Here is an 18,162-nt window from a genome sequence, read left to right on the forward strand (position 1 = left end):
GGGGGTAAGGGAAATAAAAGTCTTGTACAATTCTACAACATTGTGTAGCCAGTAAGAAACAGAACTTACCCCTGCAATGCATTCATCCCGAGTCCAGTTCCTCCTGTGTTTATGGGGCTGGTTCATCTGGTCCAGCAGAGCAGACAGCAGCAGCCTCCACCACAATTCTGCTTCTAACAGCAGCTTTGTTAGACATTTTTCCTCCTTTGTCCTGTCATTTGGTCTTTGCAGCAAAAGAAACCAGTAACCTTTAGAGACGTGAGTGAGCAAAGGACAGTGTAAGGTCCTCAAGTGCTAGCACAGAATGAGCAGCTGAATGCAAGCCAGACTTTTATGCCAAGAGAAGCACATGTCCTTGAAGTCATTTGTGGGGAGGTCAGTCTCCACCTAGTTCACAAGACATTTAAGCAGCTGCACAGCAATGCTTAGGAATTGCCTGTCATCTGTAATGCCAGTTGCCCAAAACTTGCCAGACTAGGGAAAACTCCCCTAAGGCCTGACACACAGCAAGAGCTATTACAGACTGAAACCCATACAGCTTCTCAGAGGAGAAGCAGGAGGCAGTAAAAGCCTGGATATAGGTTCAAGCAAGCTACCATTTGACAATAAGTCTGGAGGTGATGCACTCTGCAGTGTGTTCTGCCTGAACAGATCATTCTGCACTACTCCCTATCCCACTAAAGTGCTGGGAATTAGTGAGAGGCTTAGTTTTAAAAAAGGTTTCTGCAAAACAATCAAGTTTTAAAAACTTGGATGGACACTACTTTATAAACTGGATTAAGTCCTCCACTTAACCCACCAGAAGAGTGGTTATTTCCTGCTGAGAATGACTGTTGAAGAAACAGTGAAATACTCTGGTGTGCAAGAGCTTGCTCCACATTTCAGGTACAGCTACACTGTAATAGCAAGAAGTTTGGATGCATTTTTAGAATGCAAGATCACAAAATTTATAAGAACCACTATACTTGGCAAAAGCTTAAGATACCAGGAAAGCAACTAAAGGAAGACTATCCATCAAAGCTAGCAGCTCTGCTTTCCTTGAAAGCTCAGTCATTCCTGTAATTAGATTTCTAGATAGAACCTATTAAGGATCCCCAGGCTAGTTCAATTCTCTACAGGTCATCAGCTGTTCTAGCATTTAATGGAATCACAGAATCTACCAGTTTACTGTATTTCACCATTAGCTTATACTTGTTGCTAGAAAAAAGTCAGTGAATTTTCAAGCTGAGAAGAAGGAAGCTTCTAGTCATACTAATCCTAGAGCTGGCTTTCAGTTCCAGCTACCCCAGCCAAATTTCTTTTGATCCACAAGGAAGTAGTTACAAAAGTTAAGTACCATTTGTCTGGGAAATAGTGTGGCACCTGGCTAATTTCTGCTAGGAATAAGTCTGGACAGAGTGCAGATTTGCTTGAACTCATTAGCTGCTCAATAGTTGGGAGCTGAGCTGTTGAATGCTGATCAGTACAGAAGTGAGAGTAGTACTACACAAAGCATCAGGATGTGGATACACATCCTGCATCAGGAAGGTGGACACCACATCACTTTGACAACACTACCACAGGGCAGTGATCAAGGGAGACAATATTGTGCCCAAGCATAGTCTGATGTTAATGATTTCACAACCCTGGCAGTTTCTACTTGCTGGTATTTAATGATGTTTTGCCCTGTTCAGGTAGAGTTCCACATGAAAATGTGCAGTTCATCATTACTACTGTTAAATTCATGTACTTTAGTGGAGAAGACACAGCCTGGAGCATCTCCTTCAGCACAGCAGTGAAGCTTCTCCAGTCCTGTGACTGAAGTCAAGCAAGCATGCAACAGCCTCCTGCAGGCTGACCTCCACATGTGACAGTGTGCTGATGTGTCCAGTGAAGAGACCACAACTCCCTTTGAAGTTAATTGCTCAGCCATCTATGTTAGGTGCCTTGGCACACCTTTCCCTTTTCCTACCTGGCATGCTGAGTAGACAGGTTAAGAAACCTGATGCTATTAGTGGTAGTGTGTTACTACCAACCAGTCCCCACCCCCAAGATATTAAGACTAGAACCACACAGTGGATACTGCAGTTTTACATTTATAGTTGGACTTTTATAATATTCAAGATTAGCACAAGATTCATAACCATAAATTATACATTGTTATCTAAGTACATAAAACGTTAATGATACATGTATTTGAAGAGTGGCACAAAATAATAATACATCCCTGTTGGCATTCTCAAAGAAAGAGACTGGTGATGGGCAGGCTGTGGATACTACTGCAGCATGGCAGAACTGAGTCACTGCACCCAGGTAATTCAGGAGGTGCTGACTCTGCCCACCAGACAGGGTCAGAACATGGTGTGGCAGGAAGCCAATGCCAGAATCAGTTAAAGGTGCAAATAAAAAGTCAGGATTATGGCCCTCCCTACTGCCTCAGTATTTTAGCAGTGTCCCCCTCTCCCCAACCCTGACACTGTGCTCTTGTGTCTCTAGTACTTTGGCAGCCCATGCACACTGCTATGTTCACTTGCCACACATAGCTGAGGTTTCCTTTAGTACCATTTAACGTCAAAAAGTAACATGCTCTCTTCTTGTTAAACAAAAAGGATCTGGGAAATGTTTGCTCTCTGGCATGAGAAGATTTATTTTCTTCAAGTCTCAGATCTACTCCAGAAAATATAGAACAGACTCCAATAGTATTGAACCCCAACAGCATTATTATCCAGAAAAGGAACCTTTCCCAACATTCCTCTAAACATTCAGAGCACAAATATTAGAAAGCCCATTTTCTTTTGCACGTAAGACTGCAAATAAAATGGGGTAGTCAGATGTACACAAGCTTTCAACAATTCATTATTAACGAGATGCTTCACTGAATTGTTAACAACCCAGCTACTTCAGTAGCTTCAGCTAAAGCTTTAACAACTTGGTGCCAGGCAATTTCCCAGCAGCCTTCAATGGGCTTTGCAAAAGAAAGAAAAATATGCTCTCTTCCCCCTGGCCTCAAGCAGTTATTGCTGTATGAGTTAGTGAAATAGTGCCTTAACTTCAGACAAGAGTCTCACAATGTCAGTAACAAAAGCTGCCTTTCAGAGGTTGAAATGTAACCGGACAATAATCAATAAATAACAGTAAGAGGCATCCTGTTGAAGTCTCCTCACTGAGCTGGGCAGCAAGAGTGTTCAGCCAACAGAAAGTCATCTGTGCCTTTAGGACCATTGTACACTTCTTGGAGAAGTTAAAAAGGGACGGGAAGGAAGAGAACAGAGACAGTGAAGGTCTGTCAGAGAGCTAGTTACATGTTGAAACCATAAACAGGCGGCTGGGTGAATCCTGGTGCTGTGTATCCATATGGGAAGTTTGCCTGGGGAGGTACTGCACTGGGGCCTGCTGTTAACATCAACTGCTGGCCTAGAAAAGCATGAGAAAAAACAAACAACAAGTTAGTTTAAGAACCCAAGCTTCTCTAGTGCTGGCTGTACCATGTGACAGGTTATGAGGCTTAAGCTAAAAATCAGCCACTGTGCAAGCACACTCTAGCAAGTCACACTGTGTCTCAACATGCAGCACAGACTGGGCACCTAGGCCATCTGCTCTTGCTACCAGAAAATTACAAAAGCAAGGCAGGACTCTGAGGGAAGATGAGCATAAACTGATCTCGAGGGCATGATAAACCTGGCTTGTTTTGAAGAGACCATACTGAAAGCCAAACAGACAGATACTACTTAACCCATGCATGGTCAGAACTGAAAAGTAAAGCAGTTCAAGCAGTTAGGTCTGTTAGGTCTCAGTCTGGAGAGTGGTGCAACAGGCCAGAACGTACCTTGGCAGATTTGTCTTTATCACTAAGAGCACCCATGCCTCATGCATGTGTTAAATTCTGGTTAACATTTACATCAGACAGTGAACCAGTTGCATCTTTCCCTTACCAGCGATTTCTAGGTGCCTGTTAGCAGAATGCCTCTTCAGAAGGGCTTCTAAAATAGCAGCACACTTCAGGACTATCAGGGTTTTTTTGGCTGCACATCTTAAAATGGGTGAACTAGAAAGCCAGTCTGCCCTTCTACTTGAAAAAGCAGAAGGCAGACACATTCCTCTTAGACAGGAATAACAGGAGGAATTTGCATTGCTCTGGAAGCTACTCCTGGGACTGTGCACACCTTGATATTCCCAGTCCTGTTACCACACTGACTGTTCCTAAGCTATAGTTCTGAGCCATCTAAAAGGAGCAACACTTTAGCTGAAGAGCAGAAGTACTGTAGGAGTGAGAGGTCACCTCAACAGCTTATGCATTTCATCTAGCAGAGACAACCATTTTACTATCTAGTTGAAACCAATTTACTTTAACTGGAGGTAGTAATTTAAGATGCCTCCATAAAGAGAGGCCAGAGTAACAATAGGTGATCAATTAAAAGCAAGTCTTTCACCTACCAAATACTATTGGAGTGGGTTCAGTTACTTGTTCCTCTTCTTTTCTTAGGCTTTCAGAAGCATCAAGTTTATCCACCTACATTGAAGTGAACAGGAGATGTATGAAGGCCTTGTCTGGATGGAAATTGCACCATTGTGTGAGGATTTTCATGCCTGGTATCTTAGCTATCAAGTAGTACTTTCATTAGTCCAAGCTGGACACTTCAAAAGTCTGTGTGTTCCCAGGAAGCTATGGTCTCAACCTGCCCTCCCAACTGCTTTAGGTTCATTGCAGTAAACAATAGCTGTCCAATGTAGCTGAGGTCACAAATAGCTTCAAGTGAAGCACTTTCATGGGCCTTATTCCAGTCACTGTTAACTCTATGACCCAGAAAAAAAGCCCATCAGATTGCAGTATGAAGCATCCTCTCAAATGGGCCTAATCTACACTCATCTATTAACCTGCACTCACATTCCCCTTCAATGAGAGGACACAGCTAACTGCAAATATTCCAGCCCCATGAAGTTTGACCCTATCTAGGACTACAGCCTAACCTGGCTTGCAGAGTATTGCTAATTTAACTCTATCAGTATTCACCAGACTCCTTTTAGAGGAAATTCTAGAACTATCATGGAAAGTTGCCTAGTAGTATCACCTTTCTACAGGTCCCAGTGTTGTGCCAAATAAAGCTGTTGAGGCTAAACACATCTGTGAAAGTGTTGCAGGAATGCAGAACCCCTGAACACAAATTTTAATTGGGGGTGAGGAGGGTAATCTGGGAATGCAACTGTACCTTCCTTCTCTCAGATTTAACAAGTTAGATCATCCCTGAGAGAGTCACTCAGATTGAAGACTGCAAGGCACAAAAATCACACAGCTTTACACCCAGATACAAGCAGCACTAACATGCTGGGCAAACATAGATTTTTGCCCAAGGCTGTATTTCAGCTACTCCTCATTTTCCTTTCCCACTACAAGAACATTTGGTCTGAGGAGTGCTGCAAGAGGGGTATCTCTTATACTTGCAACTGACAGCCACCAGTTTCAAACTAATTGTATTGCCCTACTTACGACCTGGGATTCTCTCTTGGATTAGGTTTTCCTCTTAACTGCTCCTAAAGTACTAGGAAACTTTCAACGGGAGTGCAGTTACTCCCTCTGTTGGAGAAACGGAGGGAGAACAGAGGGAGAAACAAGCACGCTAACAGCAGACATCCTGAAGACAGCACAGGAGCAGCTCTCCAGGAAAGACTAAATTTGCTGCCTAGAAGTTATTCAAAAGGTTTCCAAATGGGTGTCAAGATACTTGGTGTGCCTGGCTCCTTCTGGGACATAGGCTGTTCTGTGTTTTAACACCTATTTACCCATGAAAAAGCTAAGTTCCAGAAGACATACACATCCCACTGCTACCTTAGTCTATTGTTTTGTACTTTTGAAGTTAGTTACATGACAACTTTAGACACAGCACATTTATAAAGCCCATTCTCCAATTCCATGTTTTGCAGTTAATTCAACAGACTAAATTAGTTCCACTGTAAACCACTTTCACCATGCAGATTTTCCTTCTGGCAAGTTATCCCGTATTTAGTACATGTGATTACTTGTAAATCCAACCAGCAGCTTAAAAACCATGATCAGAGACCAAAACCCATGGAAAAGTACAGGTGAACTTGTGCAGCAAGTTTCTCCTCAATGGAATATGAGGAGGGGGAGGAGTTCAAGACCTGTGTAAATACTTTCATCATACTAGCAGGCAAGAAGTTTGCAGAAGCTTTATGCTACTGTTCAAACTCACCATGCCTGGAAGATTCCACACTTCAGTAATTTACAGCGTAACAAGGAATTTGCACTTAGAAAACATCCTGTTACCTGGCAACTGCTTTTGTTTAGTTATGAACAACACTCTCTTTGCCACCAGATATCTATGATGCAGTGAATTGAAGCCTGAACATTCAAGTCCTCAATCACTTGCTTCTGTTTCCCAATGGAAAGGAGCAGAGTCTGGTTGGATTTTCAAGTTACTTGTGAATAGTTACCCTTTTAGCATTAGAAAGTGAACAGGAAATGAGTTAGAACTAAATTACACTGCTCTTCTGGCAGAAGCTACAGCTAGATTCCTGTAAAAGAATCCTAAGATATTGAGGGACACAAATGAACACAAAGAGTTTGAAATCAGAGTGTCACCTTATAGAACAGCCCATCAACCTGCAAGAAAATTCAGAGGGGAATACTTAACATCACTGGTTAGAGGCAACCTGAAGCAGTCACTTACAGATTACTCATTTTAATGACATTCTTTACTGTGACATCCTATGCAACCCTAAAGCCTTATCAGAAAGTATCTTAGCTTAGTATCTTAAAAGATGCATCATGACAAGCATTCAAGACCACACAGGATCAGAATCTCTCTTCTCTCAATCAAGGACTAGCTACTGCTATCAGTATAGACACATAGTCTGGCTGTATACCATTCTCTTTTCCATTTAAAAAAACCTGACCTTCAACAGTCTATTCCCATGGCTGATAAAGGAATAACATGTACCCAGAAAGCTCATGTTACTCAAAAGCTATATTCTCTGAAACAGTTAAAGCAGAATATTTTCATAGTTAAACAAAGTAAGAGATATAGGTTGTCTTCACTAGGTCTTCATCTTCAGCTATGAAGCTTATGTCTGCTGTTAAAAGGAAAAGTTCAACAAGACCTCTTAAGTCCCAAGGCATCTATTTATAAATTTTAGTAGCTAGCTTGAAGTGACTGAGCCCTCAGATCTTCCTAGAAGACAGTCTATGAGGAACAACTTTACTCCAAATAAATGCAAAAAGCTCTGGTTTACGTAATGCTAATCATATATCAGACTAAAAGTCTTAACTTTTTATTCTATGTAATACTCACTTTGGTAAGGTACTCTCTCATCACTTGGATGAAATAAGGCATTGCAAAGTCCATGATGTTATGCCTCCATGCCAACTCAAGGACTACATCTGGGTGAAGCAAGTCATAACATGTGAAAAGGCAGGCTGCAAAACACTCCTGCTTGCCTTCTTCCAGGAACCACTGAAGCAGCTTCTCAGCTAGTTCTGCATCTTTGGATTCTGCAGCATACTGCATAGCATCCTACAGAAAAGAACAACATTTAAGCTTGACCCTTGCCTCTCAGCATCTTGCTTGAAACTTTATGTGCATGTTATGGCTAGCTAGGTAAGCCAGGTATTTGGTGCACCATAAGATTAGTTTTAAACACTATCAGGCATATTCTGTAGGAGCCAAGCTACAGTACATACACCCAGTTATATACATGTTATATACAGTTATATACACGTCCTCATGCTTTGAGGTATCTCAGATACTTCTATTTACATTATCCAGCCGGATTTGCCATAAGTACTTGAAGTGGCCTGATGAGATGTTGCTTAATTTTGTAACTCTAAAAATAAACTATCATTCTAGTATCCCACCTACTTCCATTAGATATTAAGGATTACCCAGAGCAGAAGAGATTATTGCACCAATTGCTGACTATGTGTCCAGACAGAAGACTACTTGCCAGCTGTCCTACAGAGCAGTCAAAAACTGGCTCATGTGAACTCACTACAGGCTTGAAGACTGTATCATTGCCACGTTTCATCTGCACCCAAACAAGGGCATAAGTGTTTCATTCAATGGAGGATGCTCTGAACTAGTACAGAAAACTGTACAGATGCCACTGACTGACACAGACAGGTCTCTAAGTACAGGATAACATTATGAAATTAGATTTAATATCCACATGTGAAATTGCAAACACTTCAGCTCTAGGAGCCGTACTAAGACTAATGACAACTACAGATCTGAAACTAACAAAGCCCATTCTGTATCCAGGAGGTCTGGGCTTCACAGATCAGACTTCTTTTTGACCTCACCTTGTACAGACGATCCTTCTTGCAGAGCTCCACGCTCTGTTTCCAGCGGTTGTTGCCCTTGTACAGGTAGGCAGCGATCCGCCGGAACTCGATCAGCTCGTGCTTCTCCAGGCGCTGAGCCAAGGTTATGTTATCAAAGTTGTCGTAGGCATCGATGGAAGCTCTCAAACCCTGTTTGAGAGAGAACTGTTACGTGCTGAATGTGCTCCCAGATGGCAGTAGGCAGGAACTACAGTGGAGAAACGTCCAAGCATGGTGCATCCAAGCGAAGTGTTCAAGTTCTGCCAGCTGGATGTTGGTACCATGGCTACAGCTTGTTTACCCTGTGTGTCTGTTTCATACACAGCAAAACAGTAACTCACAGTAACACACTTGACAGAAAAGCTAATTACCTTCAGAACACAAAGCACATCTTCCAGGAAGCAGCCAATAGGGCCAGAAGCAAAGCAGTACAGTGTGAAGTACATATCTAATATAAAGACCTTTATGAAGTCTGTTGTTCTCAGAGAAATAACTGTGGCACCTACTTTGTTTCCAAGTCATTGCAATGTCTCAAGACTCCTGCCCACAAAGGTTCTGATTCCACCCCCACTACTGCAGTATTGAAGTTTTCTTCCATGCACATGAATCACTCTGTCAGATGGGGAACAACCCAACTATGGCCCCTTACTGTTGGAGAAAGGGAAGCACCCCTCAGGCCTAGCAATCTATTTTGTGGAGCTCACCTGATAATCTTCCTCCTCTGTTAAAAGGTTGTTTAGAGCCTCATTGACTCCTTTGTTGTTGTGGTTCTGGACTGAACGCAGATAAGGCTTTACTAGAAGTAGCTGATTAACCTGGAATTTAGAGGTTTTGAATACAAGATTACCAGTTCTGACAATTCATACTCCTGAAACAGATTCCCACTTATTACAAAAGTTTGTGTTCACTGTCAGGGCACTTCAGACAAAGCACCCTGTTTTATCAGAAATAAAACTGAGCAGCCTCCTAGGCCAGTGATGCTAGCTCTTTCTTCTAGAGTTTCCTGTATCAAGCCAGGACTGGGCTGCTTCTCAGTCCTTTATGTTGGAAGTAAAGCCACCCTGAGAGATGTTAACTCCTTTTTTTCAGCCAGAGGCTGAAGTGTCTTAACTTGAGCAAGAAATGTCTTATCCATCTCCCATCACTTAAACTCACCTTTGAGAAAAAATTGACTGTCCTTGTGTGATCCAGTCGTGGAGATAACACAAGCAGAAGATCATTGATCAGCAGAGGTTTGTAGTCTAAGTAGAACTGCAAAGCTTTGTAGTACAGCTCCACATTGGCCACCTGCATAGTTAGACACTTGTTAGCCTAAGATGCTTAGTTTGGATCACTTAAGTCAGCACAAAGCTTATCACAATTTTAAATGAAGGCTTAAGTTTCCTTCTAGAGGCCAGAAGTGTTACACTTACATGCAGAATTCTTGTTCAAACTGATAAATGCTTCTTGTGCCTTCTGTTTCTACATAGTGAAGTCACAAGCTAGCAGGGGTAATACAAACAAGTGCTAACCCATCCACAGTTAAGAGATCCTGGCATAGGCAGCCCACTAGAGTTGATGTATTTGTTGAACTCCTAAAGCCAGTAAAGGCTGTAGTCTTATACGGTCTTGAAGTTGTTACACTGAAACCCATAAGACCAATAAAAGTGCATTCAGCCTCTAATATTGTCTAAATTATTCATCAACTCAATATTCTCTGCTGTGTTCATGGAACTGCCCACCACAATTCTCCCCGTGAAACAGCTGGAAACATTTTCAGAAATCTTTTATCAACCTCAGACTATGACAGCAGTCAGCTCAAAAGTATTAGGAGGTTATGCCTCTTGCTTGTGACCTCTGATCCTAGGCAGTCTCTGAAAACATCCTGTGCTAGCTGCTGCCACTCAACAGAATGTGCTGCAATGCAGAAAACAGACTGGAAGTTATGAGTAGTAGCTTAAGCAAACTCCTTTTCTAAACAGCAATTCTGTTGTGCATTCTTGCCTTTGTCCCAAAAAAACCACCGCAAAAAACAAAAAAAAAAAAACAACACCCCAAAACTTTCAGCACTTTGATTCAGTTAGTTAGTTACCTTGGCAATTATGTCTTTAAACTGCCCTTCTTTCCAGGCATCAGTGGGATGATTCATCATAGTAATTATTGCATTGTCATATTCCTCATACTTGTCATAGAGGAATACAAGTTCTGCCCAGAGATGAGCCTGTTCTGCAGCTCTGAGCACCTGAAAAAGAAGAAATCAGTCACTTTGATTCACTGACAGCCTCCCAACTTCACTTACAGTGTAGCTACTTTACTGCATACCTTTGGAATATTAACTCTAGACCAGAAGAGCTCCAGATGTTCCCTCATTTTCTGAGGCTTGAATTTGGAGTACAAGATGGCAAGTTCAGTAAACATTCCCATGTGAGCACGCTCTAGGCCCAAAGCAGCTTCCAACAGGGCAATCAGTTCTTCAAAGTAGCCACGATCCTGAACATCAGGAAAATAAATTCATGACCAACTGATACTTAAACTTGCTAAAATGCATTTTTACTTAATTCAACATACTTTGCTTTGCTTTTCAAATAAGAGTGCTTAGCCTTGTAAGCCATGACAATGAGGTAACAGAATCGTAAAAACAAAAGGGGCAGTGAAAACTATCACCCATCTATTTACTACAGAAAAAAAATGCCTGCAGCTATTAGAAAATGGAGCTGCAAGAAGAATGAATTTAAAGATCAGTCCACAGGATATCAGGCTTTATCTGTGACCACTTTACTAGCAGGTACAAGTATGCTGTCTGAATTTGTCAAGGTTTTTAACAGTGACCTAACCTGATAGTAACTGATCAGTTCTTCAAGTTCATCAGCATGGATAACTATGTGTAAGCCACAGATCTGTGCCAAGCGGAACTCTTTTCCATCCACACAGGCAAAGCAGACCTATAATGAGAAGTAGCAGACAGTTAATAGAATACTGCAATACTTACTTAATCTCCTTGTATTAAAGGGGAAGTTAAGCATAGCTTTAGCAAATTTGAGGCTTATGTACAGTTCCAAATAGGTATTTCCATAATGCTTGCTATACAATTAAAATTTCTGCCATTCCTTTTACCCTGTTTTGAAACTAAGCTTTATCATCTTAGGCAAGAGGACAGCTTATAAAGCTATGAGTGCCCACTGTCACCAGAAGCAGGTAGGAAGCTACTAGCAGAGCTAATTGTGGGCAGTTATGAATTAACTCTTCTTTAATTCCCACATTACTGAACAAACAAAGGAGTCCAATTATGTTCCAGAGCGACATGTTCAGATGCAACAGTAGAGCATATTCTGCAGACTTAAAACCACAAGTTTGTTACCTCCTTCCAAGTCCTAGTGCTGTTGGCTTTGCGGCCACTGTCCACTGCTGCCTGGTACTCTCCCAGGTGCACCAGGGTTGATGCCAGGCGTGCAAAGTTTGACACGTTGTTATAGAGGAGTTTTGCTGCCTCATACATCCCCTCTTCATAACAGCGATCACCAACCTGGATTGGGAGTCCAAGGTAAATGAGGGTAACAGAGTCAGGAGTCAGCTAACCAGCCAGTCACACATGGGAACTGTTGATCAGACATACCTGTTGTATATGGGCATTATTAGGGCCACTGATGAACTCCTCCAGTTCTGACAGGCGATTAGTTTTTGCCAAAGCAAAAATAAGCTCTGTCTCTACGTAAGACTCTCTAGCCTTCTTCCTGGCCATCTGCAAGAACTTGACAAGGTCCTCCCAGTTATCTTGGAGAGAAGAGATATTCAAGATCCTCTGTTTAGTCATTGCTCTCCTTGCCAGCTTAGGAACAGTTTTCACTAGTAGTGTCAAGGATCTCCTCCACCATGATACTAAGCCATTTGCATTTGAGTTAAGGAATTCCCTGCTAAACACCAAGTCACCTTCACGTAAGACTGAACTTCTTGCAACTATTCTACAATCCAGCTGGCAAGCAATTCTGCCACATATGGCTAAATAAATGTATTATACTTGGCTGTATTTTAGTTCAAATCATCTCCAACTGAAGGTCTATCTTTGGTGTAGCAACACAGACAAGCTTGTTGACAGGAATCTCACTAAACCTTGACTCACACACATTGATTGCTCCCATTTCCTCTGAAACAAAATTAGTCTTAAGAATTCCTGCTGCTCAATGCAAGGCAGTAACCTAGCCCATATCCAAACAATCATTTATTTGAAGATGCTTTGCTTTACCATTTCTATTAGCTGCTTGAACAACTTCCATGTAGGCAGATGGGTCATCTGCCTTTATATAGGAGTCAATGGCTTCTTTCACCAAGTCCTTCTGAAGCTGTGCTCTGGCAAGCTGGCTCCACACTGCTGGTTCATTACATCTCTCTGCAAATTCATAAGCACGGTCTAAGTTGCCAATGTGCTCAATCAGCACCTGTTTGAAATAGAAATCCCAAGTTAAAAATCAAAGCTTTAAGACTGTCCTTTTAACAGAACTCTTCTTTCAAGCACATATGCTGCTCTGTGTAAGCAACATAAAGATAACTGCTTTTGGAACAGCCATTTCTGTCCAATGAAGTAGAGGCAGCAGGAATAGGACACTTGGTGCTGACGTTTCAACTCTGCCTTACAGAAGTCAGTAATACTGTCCTGAAGACAATGCCTATCAGCATTTGCTTCTCCTGCACCTTTTACATGAGTCTCCAAGGGAGTGACCCTGACTCCAATGCAGAGCACACACCTCAAGTGTATAGCACAGCATCCCAACATTTTATTACTTTGACCAGATCAGACTCTGAAGTCAGTATTGACTGTTTTACTATTCTTTGCAGATAATTCCACTTCTCCCTGCAACTTGACATCAAATGGGAGCTGTACACTTAAGTCTCGACGATTTAAGTGACAATCACTCCTTCAGAATCAATATTAACAGTACACTTCCCATTCTCTCTATTATTAGCATTCCATACCTTCACGCAGGAACCACACCTCACCTGAATTGCTGAAGTATTAACATCAAATTTTCTGAATATAGCAAATGCTTCTTCATATAGCTCATTACTGATGGCAATGTTTGCAATATCAGGGGCATCATAGTTATCCAGCCGATTGATGTATTCCATCACACGAGTGCGGTCAGCTTTAATGGCAGTCAGGATCAGCAGATTCTGGAGATTCCTTTGGTTAACAGATGGCAGAGGTTATAAACAGTGCCCAGTAACACCTGCTTAAGTGACACAGATTGTACATGTGAAAAAATACACCCACTTGCTGTCAGCAGCAACAACCTCTCAATCCCAAATTGAGTAACACCGATGTTTACCTTTAAAAATAAACTGCTTACAAATGTGCTCTCTCAACACATCACTGCAAACTAGCACTGTGTAAACTCGCTCTAGTCTGAAAGCACAGAGGACTTCAAATTCTGCTTTTTCACCTCATTATAGACATCTAACAGCTCTTAGGTCCTGTAACCAAAAGGCTCACAATAGCAGGTCGCTTCACAACTTAAGCAAAGGCCCTGAATAGGGTAAACTTGTGCTCAAGGCTCTCCTCTTACCTGTGTTCACTGAATACAGAATTATCCAAGACAATTTTTTCCAGTAACTCAATCAATTCATTTGGCAGATCAGCAGTCATGAAAGCTTTTACAGTCACAGAAACCTCCTCTGGATCTTGTGTCTCTGATAAAGCTGTTTGGACAACCTGGGTTTAAAGGCAGAAAAGTATTAAGTGTTTTCCCCAAATGAGACGTTTGCCAACTTATTCCAGTGAACTACAAATTAAGGCTTCAGAACTTTGAGAGTATTTTGTCACAGACAGCAAGAAGAAGGTACCTCTATATTGTATCTATTATTATTAGGCTGTTAAAGTCACATCTTGGGTCTGCATAGGGAGCAAATTCACCATAGGTAGACCACACTACAGGACAGAAATAGTATCTTACTGGTAACTATATTTTCTGACCACAAAGGTCAGAGTTAATACCTGCCACTCAAACTCTTACAAATGTCTACGTAGCTGAGATGGGGCCTCAAGGGACCTTGTGGGCAAAGACAGCTACTTTAATGCTCCATGATGTTTCCAAGACATCTAGAGGTCTCCTCACACAAAAAGTTTAGACTTTGTGCTGTACCTGGTCAATAAGCTGTCGTCTGAATGGGTTGTTTTCTTCCAGAACATTTGCCCAGAGCTCAGGGTCCTTCCTACGCACCAAGTAGCGAGCCTCACTCTTGAACAGCGAGTTCTCATTGCAGACCTAGAGGAGAAGTCACAAATCCTGGCATTAATGCTAGCAAGTTAGTGCCACAGGACAGGTTTATCTAGCTATTAACCAGACAGTCTAGAAGACTGACTAGAACTAATTGCTGACCAATGCTAAATGCCACAGACAAGTTCTTACCCAACCTCTGATCTGGAAGGCTCATGGAGAAGGTCTCCAGCAGAATTTCTATAGCTTCTCTTGGTTTTGCCCGACACACAAATACTGTGACAGTGGCTTCACAGTAACTATTTGCTTCTGTTTGAAGTGAAGACCTGCAGAAGCCTGAAGAACTTAAGTTTTAAATCTAGAAAGGGAGTCACTTGCCTGGGCAGTGTTAAGTAGTGAAGTGAGGAATGGTGCTGGTGTTTAAAGCTAGAAATAGGTTACATATTTGGTGGCATTAGCTTCGCAGTAGAAGTGTTCATAGTAGTAAGTGGCTTGGATTCCCCTGTTAAAATGTTAAGGATATAGACTAAATATGAACTCTCCTATATAGCTGCAGCAAGGAGGAGTTATGATTATGATCCTATTAGTACCACTAGCTGCCATTGCCAACTACAAGTAGAAACCTGAAGGCCTACTCCACCTTCTACCAACAGATCATGTTTTGTTAGTATCTGAATTAGCTCTTGGAATCTCAAGTACTTTGCTGTAAGAAAATTAATAGTAGCACAATTTTGCTTTACATTTTACATTTATTAGTTGCAGGAGTTGAGCCTTCTTCTAGGAGGCAGCAATGTCTAAGAATTACTCGAGGGGGATGATCTTTTCTCCATAACAAGAAACACTTGCTCAAAACATCAGCTCAATGAAGAAACTGGTATGGTTAACTGGAATGTTAAAACTTAGCCTAGCAAGCTTCCTCACAAAGCAACAACTCAGAGCCACCTTCATATCCTGAAATAGCCACAGAGCAGCCTTTCTTGTGTGTGTGTTTGTATGTACTGCTACAGAGGAGGTATTACTTCAAAAGTAGTTGCTTCATCCTGGAAGCAATTTTCAGCAGCAAGTCTGCATTATATGACCATTCTAATACTCAGAGGGCAGGCCTTGCCAGGGAACAGTGTTTACTTCCTTTCAAACAGGACAAAACAAGCTGGTTCTTACCCCTATGGAGCTGTCATTCTCTGCATACACTAGTGTACAAGTGCAGGTAGGAGAAGAATGTTTTATTTCTCAACAACCACAAACACTACAATCTGGCATTAAGCTCTGGTATTCACTTTGAGACCAGGATGTGTTTGGAGAACCCTGGGAATTTCACTTGCCCTAGAACTTCTGAGGGAGGTTCTAGGAATCAACAAGCTTAAGATAGAAGAGGAATGCTATCAGAGTAAGTCCTTGAAGTTTGACTGTCAACACTTATTTTCCTCATTTCTAGTTAAGTATTAGAGCAACACCAATGGTCAGCCACAATAAGGGAAAATTACAAGCCCCATTCTAGTTTTAGGGAAGCTTTTGCTCCTACTATTGTCAGGTTAGTTGACAGCTGTCCCTTCAGCTTGTCCCAAGTGCTCAAGGTTAAAAAAAACCAAAGCCAAAACCAAATTAAAGATTTAACAGTAGATATATTCTTTAGCTGGGCCCAATAAGCAATTTAATTTTGAGTAGAATTAGAGGATGAAAGACATGAATAGTACCTTAAAGCTGTAGAGTAATACAATTTTAGTTCAGACATACAGCACAGGAGTCTTCTCATCAGCATAAAAATCACTGACTCCATGTAGAAGAATCCTGCCTACCTCAACTCCTGAGTGAGACTGCAAGACAGGATTCTGCAAGTGTTAGACAAATAGCCAGCTAGGCTTCCACTTCAGGCAGCAAGTAGTTCTTTAACATGTTTATAAACACAGTTTTGCTAACCTTTATCAGTTCCAGATCACACTGCCCCCTCTCATAAGCAACACAGGCCAGATGAGGGTCCCTTTTTTCACAATATTTGCCCACTACACGGCTGTCGTAGTAAGGATTCTCACGGAGGAACCGCTCAGGATTATTATTACTGTCAATGTAGATTTTGGCCAAGGCATTGTGAGTCGCAGGTTCTTCACAGCCTTCATGAATCCTTGATTCAAGCCATGGCAACAGCAACTTAAGCCTTTGAAGAAGCAAACATTTTAGGTTTATAAATCAGACTGAGGTATGCTTGACAGCTACCCATTAAGGCCTGGCCTTCCCTTCAAGCAAGTCTGCTGGTCAGACAGAAATGCAGAAAGAGACTAGCCAGTTATTTTTAAATTAGTGGAGACCAGATATGCAATTTAACATCTGGGAATGCTGCAGAGGCCAACTTATTTTGCAGCCTTTCCTTTCAACTCCTGTTCTATTAATTGGCTCTTCATGCTTAAAGCCATGTGTTCACTTTACATGTAACTACAAAGTAACTACACAAGCTGCTGTGTACCTATAAAAGACTGTCAAGAAAGTTTTATCCAGATTTACTCCTAAGGCACATACTATGGTTTCCTGTACAGAAAGTGTTCCAAAACCATGTTATTCATCATGCAGTGGTGTCAGGCATTCCTGTGTGGCCCAAATAATCAAGAGACTAACTAGCAAAACTAAGCTGCTTTTCTATAGTAAAACATTTTTAGTATTGTATCATTCAATAAAACTGCCTCCAAGTCAGTTGGGGTGTGTATGTCAGGAAAAACCAACACTGGTGTCTACAGAAGCATTTTCATTACCGATTTCTTTTTTCCACTTCAGCCACCAGTTCATCTGTTGAGAATTGGCCTCTAACTACCATGATCAAGTTCTTAATGACATCTTCAGAACAATCCACATCAAGAAGTCCTCCAACCACTGCTGGTATACGGCTAGGATTCACCTAGGATAGGGCACCATCATTAAAATTAGTTATTAGCATCACAAATAGCCCACCTCTAGCTTTCTACAAGGGGAAGTTCTAGTTAACAATTTAAATTATGCTTTAGAGCAGTGAATTTTAAGCTACTAACACATTTGTACATATTTTACAGGAAAAACTACGTTTTACAGATTTGTAATAGACAAAAGGCTAGTGCAGAGGCTCTCCAGTAAGTAATGTGAGCACAAAGGAGACAGAGAAGATTCTTTAGCTTACTGAAAGGTCAAGTTCTTTCTTAGGGAGGAAAGAGCAAGAGCTTAAACCTGTACCTTACCTTCTGTACATAGATCTCTATATACTTCTGCAGGTTATTGCGATATAAGTAGAGCACCAGGTCATGAACAAAGTCAAATCGATCACAAACAATGATTAGAGGAAGCTGATCTGTGAGCTTTGCCTCCTGGATTTTGTGGGATAGAAAAAAAAAAAAAGAAAGAAAAAAGTAAGCAACCACCATTTATTGAAGCAGATTCAAAGCAGGCAAGTATGACCAAATTCCCTTAGTACAGAAGACATTATACAAGCAGACAACTGACCTCAAAAGCAGATTATCCCCTACAAATACCATGCAGTCAGTCTATCAGTTTTGTTTAAAGTTTAAGCTCTTCATCAGCTGCCATCCTTAGGTCTACATCTCTAGCTTAAAAATTCAGTACTATCCAAAAGACAGTTGCTGGGCCAAGAACTTCATGCAAAATGAAGGGGCATTAAAATCCCATTTCACCAGCAATAAAGTA

General features: G+C 41.4%; 1 protein-coding gene across 8 annotated transcripts in view; it reads right to left on the minus strand.

The window, feature by feature from the left end:
* Positions 1–2,059: 2,059 nt before the first annotated feature.
* The window catches only part of CLTCL1 (clathrin heavy chain like 1), a 35,890-nt gene continuing 19,787 nt past the window's right edge, over positions 2,060–18,162 (minus strand). The window contains exons 15-34 of one of the 8 annotated variants that reach the window (XM_071763470.1): positions 17,700–17,825; positions 17,244–17,386; positions 16,420–16,654; positions 14,428–14,550; positions 13,852–13,997; positions 13,286–13,469; positions 12,534–12,726; positions 11,907–12,064; positions 11,652–11,816; positions 11,128–11,235; positions 10,616–10,783; positions 10,386–10,535; positions 9,470–9,601; positions 9,019–9,129; positions 8,294–8,464; positions 7,287–7,508; positions 6,578–6,598; positions 4,414–4,489; positions 3,912–3,959; positions 2,602–3,393 (exon numbers count right to left, since the gene is read on the minus strand). In XM_071763470.1, the coding sequence (XP_071619571.1) occupies positions 3,278–3,393; positions 3,912–3,959; positions 4,414–4,489; positions 6,578–6,598; positions 7,287–7,508; positions 8,294–8,464; positions 9,019–9,129; positions 9,470–9,601; positions 10,386–10,535; positions 10,616–10,783; positions 11,128–11,235; positions 11,652–11,816; positions 11,907–12,064; positions 12,534–12,726; positions 13,286–13,469; positions 13,852–13,997; positions 14,428–14,550; positions 16,420–16,654; positions 17,244–17,386; positions 17,700–17,825 (2,796 nt within the window). In that variant the 3' untranslated portion in view covers positions 2,602–3,277. Of the gene's footprint in view, positions 3,394–3,911; positions 4,046–4,413; positions 4,490–6,477; positions 6,599–7,286; positions 7,509–8,293; positions 8,465–9,018; positions 9,130–9,469; positions 9,602–10,385; positions 10,536–10,615; positions 10,784–11,127; positions 11,236–11,651; positions 11,817–11,906; positions 12,065–12,533; positions 12,727–13,285; positions 13,470–13,851; positions 13,998–14,427; positions 14,551–16,419; positions 16,655–17,243; positions 17,387–17,699; positions 17,826–18,162 lie in introns of those variants that run through there. The other 7 variants (XM_071763465.1, XM_071763464.1, XM_071763467.1 and 4 more) reach the window with 7 other exon arrangements.

The sequence above is a fragment of the Heliangelus exortis genome, chromosome 19 (genome assembly GCF_036169615.1).
Source record: "Heliangelus exortis chromosome 19, bHelExo1.hap1, whole genome shotgun sequence".
Lineage (NCBI taxonomy): Eukaryota > Metazoa > Chordata > Aves > Apodiformes > Trochilidae > Heliangelus > Heliangelus exortis.